Raw genomic sequence first — 17,781 nt, forward strand, 5'->3', positions numbered from 1 at the left:
CTGGAGACTGCGGCACTGGAGACTGCGGCTCCGGAGACTGTGGCTCTGGAGACTGCGGCTTTAAAGACTGTAGCGATGGTTCTGGAGACTGCAGCGCTGGAGACTGCGGCTCTGGAGACTGTAGCGTTGGTTCTGGAGACTGTGGCGCTGGAGACTGCGGCTCTGGAGACTGTAGCGTTGGTTCTGGAGACTGCAGCGCTGGAGACTGCGGCTCTGGAGACTGTAGCGTTGGTTCTGGAGACTGCGGCTCTGGAGACTACGGCTCTGGAAAATGTGGCCTTGGAGACTGAGGCTCTGAAGACTTTAGCGATGGTTCTGGAGACTGCGGCTCTGGAGACTGTAGCGATGGTTCTGGAGACTGCGGCTCTTGAGACTGTAGCGTTGGTCCTGGAGACTGCGACTCTGGAGACTGCGGCTCTGAAGACTGTAGCGTTGGTTCTGGAGACTGCGGCACCGGAGACTGCGGCTCCGGAGACTGTGGCGCTGGAGACTGCGGCTTTAAAGACTGTAGCGATGGTTCTGGAGACTGCAGCGCTGGAGACTGCGGCTCTGGAGACTGTAGCGTTGGTTCTGGAGACTGTGGCGCTGGACACTGCAGTGCTGGAGACTGCGGCTCTGGAGACTGTGGCTCTGGAGAATGTGGCCTTGGAGACTGAGGCTCTGAAGACTGTAGCGATGGTTCTGGAGACTGCGGCACTGGAGACTGTGGCTCTGTAGACTGCGGCTCTGGAGACTGAGGCTCTGAAGACTGTAGCGATGGTTCTGGAGACTGCAGCACTGGAGACTGCGGCTCTGGAGAATGTGGCCTTGGAGACTGCGGCTCTGAAGACTGTAGCGATGGTTCTGGAGACTGCGGCGCTGGAGACTGCGACTCCGGAGACTGCAGTGCTGGAGACTGTAGCGATGGTTCTGGAGACTGCGGCGCTGGAGACTGCAGTGCTGGAGACTGCAGTGCTGGAGACTGTAGCGATGGTTCTGGAGACTGCAGCGCTGGAGACTGCGGCTCTGGAGACTGTAGCGTTGGTTCTGGAGACTGTGGCGCTGGAGACTGCGGCTCTGGAGACTGTAGCGTTGGTTCTGGAGACTGCAGCGCTGGAGACTGCGGCTCTGGAGACTGTAGCGTTGGTTCTGGAGACTGCGGCTCTGGAGACTACGGCTCTGGAAAATGTGGCCTTGGAGACTGAGGCTCTGAAGACTTTAGCGATGGTTCTGGAGACTGCGGCTCTGGAGACTGTAGCGATGGTTCTGGAGACTGCGGCTCTTGAGACTGTAGCGTTGGTCCTGGAGACTGCGACTCTGGAGACTGCGGCTCTGAAGACTGTAGCGTTGGTTCTGGAGACTGCGGCACCGGAGACTGCGGCTCCGGAGACTGTGGCGCTGGAGACTGCGGCTTTAAAGACTGTAGCGATGGTTCTGGAGACTGCAGCGCTGGAGACTGCGGCTCTGGAGACTGTAGCGTTGGTTCTGGAGACTGTGGCGCTGGACACTGCAGTGCTGGAGACTGCGGCTCTGGAGACTGTGGCTCTGGAGAATGTGGCCTTGGAGACTGAGGCTCTGAAGACTGTAGCGATGGTTCTGGAGACTGCGGCACTGGAGACTGTGGCTCTGTAGACTGCGGCTCTGGAGACTGAGGCTCTGAAGACTGTAGCGATGGTTCTGGAGACTGCAGCACTGGAGACTGCGGCTCTGGAGAATGTGGCCTTGGAGACTGCGGCTCTGAAGACTGTAGCGATGGTTCTGGAGACTGCGGCGCTGGAGACTGCGACTCCGGAGACTGCAGTGCTGGAGACTGTAGCGATGGTTCTGGAGACTGCGGCGCTGGAGACTGCAGTGCTGGAGACTGCAGTGCTGGAGACTGTAGCGATGGTTCTGGAGACTGCGGCGCTGGAGACTGCAGTGCTGGAGACTGCGACTCCGGAGACTGCAGTGCTGGAGACTGTAGCGATGGTTCTGGAGACTGCAGTGCTGGAGACTACGGCGCTGGAGAATGTGGCGTTGGAGACTGCGGCTCTGGAGACTGCGGCTCTGAAGACTGTAGCGATGGTTCTGGAGACTGCGGCGCTGGAGACTGCGACTCCGGAGACTGCAGTGCTGGAGACTGTAGCGATGGTTCTGGAGACTGCGGCGCTGGAGACTGCAGTGCTGGAGACTGCAGTGCTGGAGACTGTAGCGATGGTTCTGGAGACTGCGGCGCTGGAGACTGCAGTGCTGGAGACTGCGACTCCGGAGACTGCAGTGCTGGAGACTGTAGCGATGGTTCTGGAGACTGCAGCACTGGAGACTGCAGTGCTGGAGACTGCGGCTCTGGAGAATGTGGCCTTGGAGACTGCGGCTCTGAAGACTGTAGCGATGGTTCTGGAGACTGCAGTGCTGGAGACTGCGGCTGTGGAGAATGTGGCCTTGGAGACTACGGCTCTGGAGAATGTGGCGTTGGAGACTGCGGCGCTGGAGACTACGGCTCTGGAGAATGTGGCGTTGGAGACTGCGGCTCTGAAGACTGTAGCGATGGTTCTGGAGACTGCGGCTCCGGAGACTGCAGTGCTGGAGACTGCGGCGCTTGAGACTATGGCTCTGGAGACTGCGGCTCTGGAGACTGCGGCTCTGAAGACTGTAGCGTTGGTTCTGGAGACTGTGGCGCTGGACACTGCAGTGCTGGAGACTGCGGCTCTGGAGACTGTGGCTCTGGAGACTGCGGCTCTGGAGACTGCGGCTCTGAAGACTGTAGCGATGGTTCTGGAGACTGCGGCACTGGAGACTGTGGCTCTGGAGACTGCGGCTCTGGAGACTGAGGCTCTGAAGACTGTAGCGATGGTTCTGGAGACTGCAGCACTGGAGACTGCGGCGCTGGAGAATGTGGCCTTGGAGACTGCGGCTCTGAAGACTGTAGCGATGGTTCTGGAGACTGTGGCGCTGGACACTGCAGTGCTGGAGACTGCGGCTCTGGAGACTGTGGCTCTGGAGACTGCGGCTCTGGAGACTGCGGCTCTGAAGACTGTAGCGATGGTTCTGGAGACTGCGGCACTGGAGACTGTGGCTCTGGAGACTGCGGCTCTGGAGACTGAGGCTCTGAAGACTGTAGCGATGGTTCTGGAGACTGCAGCACTGGAGACTGCGGCGCTGGAGACTACGGCTCTGGAGAATGTGGCCTTGGAGACTGCGGCTCTGAAGACTGTAGCGATGGTTCTGGAGACTGCGGCGCTGGAGACTGCAGTGCTGGAGACTGCGGCTCTGGAGAATGTGGCCTTGGAGACTGCGGCTCTGAAGACTGTAGCGATGGTTCTGGAGACTGCAGTGCTGGAGACTGCGGCTCCGGAGACTGCAGTGCTTGAGACTACGGCGCTGGAGACTACGGCTCTGGAGAATGTGGCCTTGGAGAATGTGGCCTTGGAGACTGCGGCGCTGGAGACTACGGCTCTGGAGAATGTGGCCTTGGAGACTGCGGCGCTGGAGACTACGGCTCTGGAGAATGTGGCCTTGGAGACTGCGGCTCTGAAGACTGTAGCGATGGTTCTGGAGACTGCGGCTCCAGAGACTGCAGTGCTAGAGACTACGGCTCTGGAGAATGTGGCCTTGGAGACTGCGGCGCTGGAGACTACGGCTCTGGAGAATGTGGCCTTGGAGACTGCGGCTCTGAAGACTGTAGCGATGGTTCTGGAGACTGCGGCTCCAGAGACTGCAGTGCTGGAGACTGCGGCGCTTGAGACTGTAGCGATGGTTCTGGAGACTGCAGTGCTGGAGACTGCGGCTCTGGAGACTGCAGTGCTGGAGACTGCGGCTCTGGAGAATGTGGCCTTGGAGACTGCAGCTCTGAAGACTGTAGCGATGGTTCTGGAGACTGCGGCGCTGGAGACTGCAGTGCTGGAGACTGCGGCTCCGGAGACTGCAGTGCTGGAGACTGCGGCTGTGGAGACTGTAGCGTTGGTTCTGGAGACTGCGGCTGTGGAGACTGTGGCTCATATAACATAAGTAACATATGAGTAAAAATATCAGATTTGGGCACAATAAATTACTTGAATGGTGATTTTGTCTGATGACGTTTGTGTTATAAAATCAGGATCTTATTAGAGCAGAGCGACACTTTTGAGCTCTCATACATTTCGCCGTGTTGTTTCAACAAAAAAGTGGAACTCTGGAGCATGTACAGAGCACCCAGGCCAATGTGAGTCTAGTCGAGCACATGCATGCAGGAGGGATTTTACCTCCAACCACATCATCTGGGTGTGTTAGTGAAGCTCAGTTTCATACAATTTTGGTCAGAGTATTAATTTATTTTTTTCTGGTGTCATGCGAACATGCTTAATTGAACTCCTGAGACTGAACCCACTTTGAGTCTCCTTCTTCTAAACCATCAATCAAAAGACATGTGGGCTGAGCCTGACAGCATATTCACATCACACTGTTGAGGTCTGGGTTTTTGTTAGTTAAATTGGAAGTAGCTTTCTACTGGTCACTCAACCAAAAGGTTCAAGTAATGAAATGTAGCTGAGATGGTCAGCCTTTCAATGAATTATTCCATGTTAATAGAGGACTTTGAAGCTATGTACAGTTGCTTTATTTTGCCAAAGATGTTCTCCAGTATTGAAAAGACAATCTTCGTGACTTAATCTGTGTCTTCTCCTTACATGTGCTGATATCCTTCTTGGCCTCTCCTGAAAGTACCTCACGTGGAACACTCCATAACTGTTAATGAAGATACTATGGTGGAACTACCATGCTATTGTGAACACTCCAGAACCCCGTCCGACTATCTAGAAGTGTGGTGGACCAGGAATGGCGATCTGGTATAGTACAAACATACTCATAAAAGTACATGTTATTTTTTGTGTGTGTATTTCCAGGTATATCAAATCTTCTGTTTTATGGGTGGATTCTACTGGCCTAAAACCGTTGTTAGTTGTGTTGGTGATAAACCCTGCTCAAGTAAATCCTCTGGCACAACAATGCTAGTGGCTTTTGTTATGCAGGGTGTGATGAGTGTGGCAGGTACACCTCTTAATTAGCCCAGATAGAAGTACTTTTAGATGCAAGTACAATGTAGACATGCAGGATGTCGGTAACAAGACTTCCAAGTATTCAAACTTACCAGATAAAATGGATTTTGCTAATATGATACGTCCAAGGACAGCAGTGAACTGAGCAAGTCACAACAACAGCCATGGAGCCAGAACAACAACATGGATCTCCCACGGCACAAAGGAAGATAAAAACTGTTTGCGCTAACAGGAGGAAAAAGAGAAGAAAAGGAAAAGTCCCAAACTCAGGATCCTCCCAGATGGAAGTTTCTAGCCATAGTTCTCCTTTCTGCAGGCTTTCTTAATGGTTTACTGCAAGAAATACAAAGTCCAGCAAGTTCAGTTAAATTCATAGAGCGCCAAGTCAGAACTGATTTAGTCTCAAGTTACTTTAAGATAAATCCAATTCAAGCCAATTATAATCCAATTCATTGTAATATAATTTCTATTACTAATTTCTAAAATCCAAATTAGTACAACTCATACAAAGCCAATTAAGTTTGAAACAAATAGATGACATGAAAACCTCTGAGATTCAATCGCCCATCCGGAGCATCTATGAGGGAACAGCGGAGAGTAAAACACACCGCGGCCATTTTCCTCGACCAGCTGGGGTCTGAGAAGACAGAAAAGAGGGGACAACAAGCTCCATAACACCAGGCCAGGGATACCTGCTGAGACCTCCTTGAACAATGTAGACAGTTAGACAGGTACATTCAGGTATCAGTTCAAGTTCAAGTCACAAAAATTATGTGATAATGTCAGCTTTACTCACCTTTTGTCTTTTGAATGACTGAAAAATTATCTGAAATTATTCCTACTTAAAAAAGTAGTGAACACCAGTAAACCATGACTAACCTAACAAAATCTACCTGTCAGAACCCAAGAAGCATACTTTTACTTATATCCTGTAGATTTCTTTCAGAGTTTTGCTGTGTTTGAATTCTCCACTTGTTTTTCATCTGCATATGGTGCACAACAAACCTGTCAGATAACTTGTGCTGTCAGATGTATCAGTCATGCCTGCAATGGTTCATATGACTGTCCTCAGTATGATTATAAAGCCCTGTTGCATTGAAGTGGTGTTCGAAATACATCAGCCGCTGTCTGCTCTATTCCCCTGTGAGCTTTTTTAGTGTGAGTGAGAGGGCAGTCTTTACAAAACCTATGTTGCATAAAAAACAAGACAGAGGGTAGAATACTGTACACAGACAGAATGGGAGACCTCTACCTTTAAATCCTGATAGAACATATGCCTTGTCCACAATTACCTGACATTCATATTTGTTTAACAAACATCTTAATTGTCTTCTTTGTCAGTTTTGTGGGTTTTTACTGTCAGTCTTTTCCTCAAAAATCTAATAATCTTTATTCACTTGCAATCTTTGTCCTTTACAGCTACCACGTTCTTGCACAATTGGAGCCAATCGAGAAGACTGCTTTTTGTCAATAGTACCAAAAGTGAATGACAGTGGAAAGTACCAGTGTTGGTATAAAACCTGGTAAGTTCCATGTTTAATCTGTAAGTTGGTGGGTTACTTTTGTTGTGCTCATTTTTCACATCACAGCATCACATAAACCAACTTACTTCAGCAACAACACTGGCTGAAGTTTACTAAAATAACTGGTGAAATGAAAGAACATGATCCTCACAGTACTGTTTATCTACTGCTTTGTCCAGCAGTAGATAAACAGTAGGTAGTGATGGAATCTTCAAAACCAATCCCAGGACAGTAAGCAAACTGCTGTGGGTCTGAAGATACCGCAGATGATGATAAATTAACACTGTTAACTTATTACACTGTTGATAAATGACAAGTCAATGCCACAGGCTTTTTGTAATACAACACTAGGGCTGGGCATCGCTACTGATTTTATGATTCAATTCCATTCCACTTCAGAATGTTGCAATTCAATTTGATTTCTAATTTGATTATTTTTTCATTGAAATAATTCAGTTTTAGTACAAATTTGACTTGGTTATAAAATAGTTTTTCACAAAGATAATTGAAGAAAAAAATCAAATACACTTTTTGCTTTTGTCAAGCTTCTCTCATTCGGGGTAAGCATACTTTCTATTTCCAAATGCTGCTACGTATCTGCCTTCAGGTCAGTGTTGCTGCTTCTCTTATGTCTTCCCTCTCCCACAGAGACAGGTTCCTCCCAACATGTGCATGAATCTTGTTGACTAGTTGTGGGAAACTGGTCTGCGTAACTGCACAATGAGTATCAGTTGATTCAAGGATTTCATGACTCATGGTTATTTAAGGGTTGCTTACTGATACTAAAGAAAGCTACAAAATTTCATACTTATATGACAAATGGAAAGATTTGGTCAGGAATAACTTTTGTTTGCTGTATTTGGTTGAGAGGTGATGGGTCTGTTTGTATTACAACACAGAACTATAAAGTATTCAGACTTATATACTTCAGCAGATGTATTGAATTTTAAATTTTAGTATTGAAGATTACAGATCCATCATCCAGTATTTTGTAGAGGCCCCTTTTAGTTGTTCTGGCTTTAGGTCCTCTTACACATACACTATATTGCTAAAAGTATTCGCTCATCTGCCTTTACACACATGTGAACTTAAGTGACATCCCATTCTTAATCCATAAGGTTTAATATGACGTCGGCTCACCCTTTGCAGCTATAACAGCTTCAGCTCTTCTGGGCAAACTTTCCACAAGGTTTAGAAGTGTGTTTGTGGGAATTTCTGACCATTCTTTGAAGCACATTTGTGAGGTCAGACACTGATGTTGGACAGAAGGCCTGGCTAACAGGCTCCGCTCGAATTCATCCCAAAGGTGTTCTATCGGGTTGAGGTCAGGACTCTGTGCAGGGCAGTGAAGTTCTTCCACACCAAACCTGCTCATCCATGTCTTTATGGACCTTGCTTTGTGCTCTGGTGCGCAGTCATGTTGGAACAGGAAGGGGCCATCCCCAAACTGTTTCCACAAAGTTGGGAGCATGAAATGGTCCAAAATCTCTTGGTATGCTGAAGCATTCAGAGTTCCTTTCACTGGAACTAAGGGGCCAAGCCCAGCTCCGGCAAAACAACAGCTGATCTGAAGGCCACATGAAGTTTGGAGGTCTGTAGCGATTGACTGTGCAGAAAGTTGGCGACCTGTGCGCACTATGCATCTCAGCATCCACTGACCCCGCTCTGTCATTTTACGTGGCCTACCACTTGGCTGACAGTTAACTGTGGAATATTTAGTAGCGAGGACATTTTTACGACTGGACTTGTTGCACAGGGGGCAGCCTATCACGGTACCACACTGGAATTCACGGAGCTCCTGAGAGCGACCCATTCTTTCACAAATGTTTGTCGAAGTATTCTGCGTGCCGAGGTGCTTGACAAGATTCACAGTACGACTGACACCCGGAAACTTTTTTCCTCCTTCACAACTCTACTTAATCCTCCAGCACCACCACCTGCTACCAGTCTGATAGCAGACACCTTTGTCTCATTCTTTATTGACAAAGTGGCAGCTATAAGCTAACAGTTTCCTGAAATGTTCTCACCCGAACCTTGTACCACAAAATCAGCATGCAGAAGTCCTACTGCAACATTTTCTTCATTCACCCCTCTCGCTGTCATGTCACATTTTGAGTTTTGTTTTTGTCTTGTCTTGTTTTCAGGTTTTAGGTTCATTTCCTGTTTCTTCCCCTGTCACATTAGGTTCACTCAAGTCACCTGTTTTTGTTTCACAGCTGCACCCCATCAACAATCACCTCCCCACAGTATTTAGTTTCCAGGTTTCCCTCAGTTCAAGGCAGAATCCTCACCTTTCTCCATGTATCAGGTACACGTTTGTTCAGGTTTTGTCCGGTCAGGTTTTTGCCATTTTGTTCCACAGTCATAGTCTTGTTTTGTTTTGTTATAACCAGCGTTATTGATAACCGGCTCAGCGGCGCTTTTTGTTCTCGTTTCTGTAATAAATCAAGTTTTATTTGAACTCTGCATCTGAGTCCTCCCTTCACACCGCGTTCTGACACTCACTCAGAGCAGTGTGTCTAAACTTCTCACATGTAGCCGTCCTACTACATGCCTGCTGGACCCCATCCCTACTAATCTTCTCCAATCCATTGCTCCTACTGTAACTGCAGCAGTCACGCATGTGATTAATGCTTCACTGACTTCGGGCACATTTCCTACCACATTCAAGCAAGCTCAGGTTACACCGCTGCTCAAAATACCTTCCCTCCCTCCAACTCATGTGGAGAATTATCGCCGGTCTCTCTCCTCCCGTTTCTGTCTAAAATCATTGAAAGGGCGGTCTTTAAGCAGGTCACCAATTACCTCTCACATAACAACCTCCTTGACCCAAACCAATCTGGGTTTAAAAGTGGACACTCCACCGAAACGGCTCTGTTAGCTGTGACAGAGGCCTTAAAAGAAGCCAGAGCGACAGCTAAGTCCTTTGTACTTATCCTGCTCGACTTATCAGCTGCATTTGACACTGTCAACCACAGCATCCTTTTGTCCATACTCTCTAGCTTGTAGGGCTGAGCGATTTTATAGATACCGCGATTTATATCGATATTTTGTTTCTTGATAAAGTATCAATTTTTCAGCCGTGAGCATCGATTTAAATTTTTTAAATTTTTTTTAGGAAACTTTATTGAAAAGTCAGAGGTTACAATTGGTGAAAACACAGAACATTAACATAATACAAAACATTGCCAGTGGAGTCACATTATACAAAACAGTGATAAATTAGTTCATAAAAATGTCATATAAAGTGCATATAAAATATATAAAATTATATAAAATAGCTCAGTGGTTTTGATGGCTTTTCTGTTTATAGAATGTAGGATTGTTGTAATGTATTGTTTGAGCTCCTCAAAATTTAACAAGATGGTTTGTGATTAGAGAATTTGAATTTATGTATAAGGTATTTAGCAAGTAAAACAAGCAGGTTGATGATGTATTATTCACAACATAAACGTGAGTCTGCGTACGCTGAAGACACGTTTGTTTGTTGCCGTTTGTCTGGCGATGTTGTCCTTCCAGTTCAAAGGACGGACCACCAGTCCAATCAGCGACGACTCATGTCAAATTACACTGTCCCTTTAAAATCTTTCAGAAAATGATGTGTATTAAATCGTATCGAATCGTATAAAATCGTATGGAATCGTTGGCTGAATGCGGTGTATCGTATCGTATTGTGAGATTAGTGTATCGCTACAGTTCTACTAGCATGGGCATCACAGGGAGAGCACACTCCTGGTTTGAATCATACCTCACTGGTCGGTCATTCAAAGTATCCTGGCTTGATCACACTTCTGCAGTGTCTCATGTCACACCTCGCCACAGGGGTCCCCCAAGGTTCAGTACTGGGACCTCTTCTCTTTGCCATATAATCCAACTCACTGGGACAGATCATCCGATCACATGGCTTCTCATACCAATGTTATGCTGATGATACCCAGCTCTATCTGTCATTCCCACCTGACGACCACACGGTCTCAGCACAAATCTCAGACTGTCTCTCTGACATATCAACATGGATGAAAGCCCATCACCTCCAACTTAACCTCCCAAAAACTGAACTGCTGGTCTTCCCAGCCAAACCAACCATACATCACAGCATCTGCATCCAAACCGAATCCCTATCTCTTGCTCCATCAAAGGTAGCTAGAAACTTGGGTGTCATGATTGATGACCAACTAACCTTCAAAGACCACGTTACCTCTGTTGCTCGTTCATGCCGCTTTGCATTACTAAACATAAAAAAGATCAGACCATACCTAACCCAACATGCTGTCCAGCTCCTGGTGCAGGCCATGGTCATCTCCCACCTTGACTACTGCAATGCTCTCCTAACTGGTCTCCCAGCCTGTGCTGTGAAACCTCTGCAGATGGTCCAGAACGTAGTGGTGCATCTGTTCCAAAAAGAGCACAAGTCACCCCTCTGTTCATTGAACTCCACTGGCTACCCTTGGCCGCCCGCATCAAATTCAAGTCACTGATGTTGGCCTACAAAGAGCTTAATGGAATGGCTCCCATCTACTTGAATGCTCTTGCAAAGGCTTATGTCACAACTCGGTCCCTCCGATCATCCCAGGATTGTCGTCTAGCAGCTCCTACACCACACTTAAGACAATCCAGTCTCTTTTTATGTGTCATTCTACGATGGTGGAATGAGCTACCGAGCGCCACCAAAACAGGGGCGTCCCTGTCTATATTCAAGAAACTCAGACCCAGCTCTTCAGAGAGCAACTCCTATCCTAGCACCTACCCTGTACTCCCCTACCCCCTCTACTGCACTTTATCTTTCTGTACTTCCCTCTATGCCTGCAGTCTATCTCTACACTTACACCCCTGTCACCTCGGACAGAGTCTGACAAGTGGTGTCCTTCTACGTAGTTTATTGTTAGCTGTGATGTTAGCTGTAATGTTACATCCTCATTTGTAAGTTGATTTGATTAAACAGGTGCTTGAATTTATACACCTGTGGCCATGGAAGTGATTGGAACACCAATATACTGTATGTGGAAAGCCTCTCCAAGCCTGCTTTCTATTTAATGTCTGTCTTTACAAGAGTGCCAAATCACATGGCCAGGAGGCTAAAAAGAAAGTATTTCAAAAGGATAAAAACTATCTCGAAGGCATGACTCCTTTTCCTAAAGGTAAACAAAGGACTATAAAAATGATCATCACTTATTTTGTTCTTCTTGATACTATATAAATATCTCTTATAAAATGCCTAATTTAAAGTCATTCAGTAGGAATTAACATTTTTTTACAGTCATGATTCCTAATAAATTGTATGGTCATAATAATCAAGTTATTTCAAATCAAATCAAACTTTATTAATATTGCACTTTTTATACAGAAGCAGTGTAAAGTGCTTTCCATAATAAAACCAATACATACATAAACTCACACACACACACACACAGATACACACACGCGCACACAAGCTCTGACTGTTATGGACCGTCTCTATACCTAATACATTGATCTAAAATTAAAGCTGGAGATCCATAATAGTGTGTTGTATTATTTAATTTACTTATCATCCTTATCATAGCAGTGAATTTAAACTGAAACGGACTGTACTGATATAGTACTGTACAACTGTATAAATGTACTAGTCTAGTTGACCACTCAAAGCACTTTTACATTATAAGCCACATTCACCCATTATCTCACACACATACACAAACACACACTTACAACACCTTAGTCTATACAATGTTGCAGGCGACACGCACATTCACAAATAGGTGAGCATGACACTTCTGTAGGCAACGCAGCGTTCAGTGTCTTGCCCAATGACACTTCAACATGTGGTCCAGGGAAGCTGGGTTTTCCTACTATTCCTCCTAAGCTACAGCTGAAGTTGTGCTGTTCCACAGCTCTGGTTCTTAAGATCCAAATGAGTTTAATAAAGTTACAACAGAGAGCAGATGTTCTGAAGAAAACACACAATTGTTTGTGCTGTACAAGAATAACTGTCATTCATATTCATAAATGAGTCTGTTGTTGAAGCAGGTACTCTGATATTAGGTTCTAAATCTGATGATAATCTCTGAAATAGATTTTTCATTTTAACTGGTTAGAGGTTAGGTCAGCACTGGGGGAACCTCACACAATTGTATTTCATTTTCCTGATAAAGTCCAAATCATAAAACAGTTAATCTGTTAAATTAAGGTTCAGACGTAGTAAAAAAATCTAATCAGACAACAAGAGACAGCAGGGACTCAAGATGTAGCACTCTTATGACATCTCATCTCTTCTTTTAATGTGACCTGGGTCAAAGGATCCAGGACTGACTCAGATGCAGCGATTAAAATGGACTGTTGTTACCATTACTAGTAACCATTATTAATTATATTTGTAGGAGGTCTGATACTGCCAGCCCTGGGATACCAGAGAGTATCACATTGACTGTGCTGGAAAAAATCCCTACTGATAATGGTAATCCTTATTCTTCTTCTTGTAATTGCAACAGCAGGAAACCTGCTGAGAGAATGTTGTATCATCACAGATTACAAACCCCTTTCCCCCTTTTGTTTTTTACAGTTTTGAACCCTGAAGAAAGAACCACCAGAGAGGACTGGGTCAGTATGACTCTGTGGCCTCTGATACTCCAGACAGAAGAGACGACAGTTTTTAAAAACAGTGAGTCTTCTATCTGTTCTCCAGAACGCGTCCAACCCCAAATGTGAGATAAAGTGTGTTTTGTAAGAATGAAATATGAAATAAACCAAGTTGCTACAGGTCCGCTTGTCACAGGCTGGCTCTAAAGCTGCAACACTGATGGGAGACAGACAAGGGTTTTTCCAAATACAAGCATAAATGTTATTCTCAAAGTTAAATAAATTAAAGAAACGTGGAAGTCAGTTTTCAATAGTGTATGCAAGTATGAGTGTGTGGATGTGTAAGCGATCAAACAGGTTAATGATACGGACCAGATGTTCTTCCCACGTATTACTGTAGATCACAACGTCATCAAGGTAGACAGCACAACCCTCCAACCCAGACACAACCATGCTCACAAGGTGCTGGAACGTAGCCGGTGCGTTCAGTAAACCCAAACGCATAACACTAAAGACCAGAGGGGGTTATAAAAGCAGAGATCTCCTTGGCTCTCTCAGTGAAACTTGCCAGTAACCCTTTGATAAGTCAAACTTGCTAACAAACTGAGCTGAGCTAAGCTGAGCTAACCTGATCTACGCACTCTTCCATTCGTAGCAGGGGATAAGCATCTGGTTTTGTGACCCCTTTTACCTTCCTGTAGTCTGTACAAAACCTGGGACTTTTGTCAGACTTATCCACTAACAAGAAAGGTGATGCCCAGCTAGATGCAGAGGGTTCAGCAATACCATTATCAAGCATGTACTGCATCTCCCTGTCCATCACCTTAAGCTTCTCTTCTGACACCCGGTAGAAACATTGGCAGATTGGTTGTGCCTCACCTACATCAATGTCATGCTCAATTAGATTAGTTTGACTTGGTACGTCCCCAAACAAACACGGGTACTCATTGATCAGAGCAAACAGCTCAGCACTCCCTACCTCAGACAAATGCCCAAACAGAAGTTTCACATTTCTCAGGGTTTCAGAATTTTTTGGCCTGCCACGCAACAAACTCTCATCAGGTTGGATAAACCCTGTCAACCTCCGGTACAGACAAAAAACAAAACCTTCCTACTGCAGCATCCACAGACATGGCCTTACCAGTCCCTGTCTGTTAACACTAAAGACCAGAGGGGGTACAGACATGGCCTAACCTGTCTGTTCCGCACCTTTGGATGTGTAGACCTGCTGAGTATAATAACGATTCATTAAAATTACATTACTTCCTACGCCCTGGTGTTGACAGCAAATTATTTTGGTCTGACAGCTGGCGTAGCACTGTGAACATGCCAGTAAACTTAGCCTGGTAAGGGTAGCTGATAACTGGCAACAACGCAAGTACCTGATCACCTGGGCTAAACTGCTGCTGCTCAGCTTTACGGTCATAAAGACGCCTCATCTTCTCCTGGGAAGAGGTCAACTTCTCCCTAGCCATCCCCCCCAGCATACAACCAGCGACGAAGTCCACAAACGTAGTCAACCAAATTACTAGGAGGTTCTGATTATGCTTTATATGCAGCTGTTTCAAAACCTGAGCTCAGAGATGAGAAGAAAAGTTCGATCCCTGATCGCTCTGGATTATTTTTGGAATGCCAAAGGTAAAAATTAACTGCGTCAGAGCCTTCACCACAGACCTAGCAGTAATGGTGAGAAGTAGGTACGCAGCTGTATACCTTAGGCTCTGACACGTTACTGTCAGCATAAAAAGTTACTACCAGCTTTGGAACGAGGCAAGGGACCGACACAATCAATAATCAGATGTTCAAATGGCTGCGCAATTGCTGGAATAGGATACAGAGGAACCAGCTTAATACTCTGGTTCGGTTTACCGGTCATCTGACGTAAGGCATGTTCTAAAGTACCTGGACACATCCTTCTTTAACCAAGGCCAGAAAAAGTACATCAGAATGTAGTTATAAGTCTTGTGGACACTCAGACTGATCATGGGAAGCCTTCAGAGCTTCACTGTGAAACTTAGAAGGAACAACAATCTGCCAGACCGGGTCACCAACAAAGTTTTCCCCATGCAGCAACCATTTCCGCCCCAACAACCCACCCTTCAACACGTACCAACACTCTCTGCCTCCTAAACAGTGAGAACCTGGTCAAACAAATGACTCAGAAAGGGATCTGCTCTCTGCCCCGCCAGCAGGGCACTGTGAGAAACAGACAAAAGAAGATGCCTACAGAGAAGACTTCTCTCTCCCCTGCTCCCCATCCTCAAGGTCAGTATTAGGCTCGGACTCAACCTGGCACATAGCTCGTGTCACTGCACAAGTCATGAAGACAACAGGAAAACACTGAGCACGCTCATCTGGCTTTCCTGTAACCACAGGTGAAGATGTTACTATGGGTGGAGGTGGCAGACCATCAGCCCACATATGGCTCCCAGCAAGATCATTACCAAGAATAACATCAACCCCCTCAAGGGGAAGTGCAAGATGCACCCCCATGGCAACCTCACCCTGAACCAACCCACAGTGCTGCTGGGAGGAGGAAATGACAGGACTAACACCTTGGTCAGAAGTAGCAAGAGCAGCAGATTTAACCACTATTCCTGAGTTTTGGACAATCCCCTTTCCAATGCCCCCTGCCTTTGCATTAACGGCATGTTTTAGTTGAGTCACACTGTACTTGACCATGTGCAACCCATTCTGGCCTGCTGTTACCCAAGTGAGGACTAACTCCTTCACACCCCTTCACATGATTTGCCACACAAAATTTACCACCTCCCCGATAGCCAAAATCATCCCGAGAGTGGTGCCCATGGCCACCCTTAGCAGCTTAGCAGCCTTGGTAGCAGTCTTCACTTTATGTTCACAGCATTATGACCGGAAAGAGAGTTCTTAAACTGCTCTAGAACAACCAAATTACAAAGGTCACCAAAAGTGCTGACCTCCAAAGAAGCACACCACCGACTGAAATGAGTCTCCAGATCCCTGGCAAACTCAACATGAATCTGCTTCCCAGACTTCTCCCAGGTCCTAAACCAACTCATAAGCCGTCAAAACAGCCTCCTTCACAGTGATGTACAATTAACCAGAAGCATAGCCCGCACCACCTAAACTCAGCCTGCGCTCCTCCACTTCCAGCCCTTTCACTTCCACCCACCCAAGAGACAACTGCTCTGACCACGTTCACAACACTCTAAACCACTATATATATATATATATATATTTATATGAAATAATGCAACTGTTAACCAATGCTTCAAACATTGTTTGGTTCGTTATTCATACGTCATAATTTTACAGATATCCATCTGAATGTTGAGACTCATAACCATTATGTTATGTTATGTTATGTTATTTTGTTTTGATGTCTTTATATCCTAAGTTTATGCTATATCTTTACCCTTTATATCTTAACGGAGAAATGAAGAAACAAGTTCCTTTGTTGCACCCTCATTGCAGGCTCGTAAACCAGAATGGGTCACCTTCAAAATACGCCCAGGCAGACGTCACAACAGTTTCAGGCATACCATTGGCTGAAAGTGTAGCATAAGCCTACGTTATGCCCCGCCTCCGCGAATCAAACTCTGGAAACCGCGAGGAAAAGTCACTTCAGCAGTCCAGATGAGTTCAGAAGAGTTCAGGAGTTCAGAAAATGAAGAGCAGAGAGCTCTAATTGATGGAATGAGAGTCTGGCGGAGAGTCTTTGGAAATGGCAGGAGAGGAAGATGAGATGGAAGAAGAAGGTCCGAACAAAGACAGAAAGAGAAGAATGTAGTAGAAAGATACATTTTGCGTTTTTGTTCGTCCGTCATCCTGTCTCCTCTCTATAGCACGTTTTAAACTCTGCTGCTGCAGCATCCTCACCTATTTTTGATCACCAAAAGGAGCCAGCGTTAAGCTTGTCAACCTTTTTGTCAATCTTTGGTGAATTTAAGTTCACCTCATCAGAGTTGGTCAGCAACCAAAACCAACTCCACCCTTGGACAGTTTTATCATTTGCGGTGAATTCCAACACACCATCCGTTCGTCTTCCGAGCCACCAGAAGCCACCAGAAGCCACCCTCCGGCGCAGGAAAGCGACCGGTCCAGTCCCTGAAAGTCAACCACAACGAAGGCCGCGAGATGCAGAACAGAGAGAGACCCAGTGGGACCCGCTGGTGATTACCTGTGGTTCGGAGCTGACCTAACAGTAAGATCTGCCCTGTTCTTACATTTCAGACGGTATGCGGTGGGTGTCGAGAGAATTTGCTGTTGAAATTATAAATTAACCCAAGTTGTTAGCCTTTAAATTCAAATAGTAACAAAACTCGACTATTTGAATGATTCCGGTATCCATCCATCCCCTCCCCTTTGTTCTTTTCAATTCAATTCAATTCAATTCAATTTTATTTATATAGCGCCAGATTACAACAATTGTCATCTCAAGGCACTTAAGTAATATAGTCCAATTCAAGCCAATTGGAATTCAATTCATTGTAATCATAATCCAATTCATTCATATAGAGCCAATTCAAAAAATTAATTTCCTTGCTAAGGAAACCAACAGATTGCACTGAAACTTGTCTTCAGTCCAATCTCCCGTCCTGAGCCTGAGGGACTGTGGAAAGGAACGACTCCCTTTAACAGGAAGAAACCTCTGGCAGAACCAGAACCAGGAAGAAACCTCTGGCAGAACCAGGAAGAAACCTCTGGCAGAACAAGAACCAGGAAGAAACCTC

At 46.0% G+C, this 17,781-nt stretch overlaps 1 protein-coding gene across 1 annotated transcript in view; it reads left to right on the forward strand.

Annotated features, from left to right (window-relative positions):
• The window catches only part of LOC140291326 (uncharacterized), a 32,162-nt gene that overhangs the window by 6,811 nt on the left and 7,570 nt on the right, over positions 1-17,781 (forward strand). Inside the window, exons 4-7 of the mRNA XM_072379407.1 lie at positions 4,657-4,781; positions 6,411-6,514; positions 12,871-12,947; positions 13,053-13,151. Of these exons, the coding sequence (XP_072235508.1) occupies positions 4,657-4,781; positions 6,411-6,514; positions 12,871-12,947; positions 13,053-13,151 (405 nt within the window). The remainder of the gene's footprint in view (positions 1-4,656; positions 4,782-6,410; positions 6,515-12,870; positions 12,948-13,052; positions 13,152-17,781) is intronic.

This window comes from Leuresthes tenuis, unplaced genomic scaffold, assembly GCF_036924035.1.
Source record: "Leuresthes tenuis unplaced genomic scaffold, fLeuTen1.0.hap1 SCAF_1, whole genome shotgun sequence".
Lineage (NCBI taxonomy): Eukaryota > Metazoa > Chordata > Actinopteri > Atheriniformes > Atherinopsidae > Leuresthes > Leuresthes tenuis.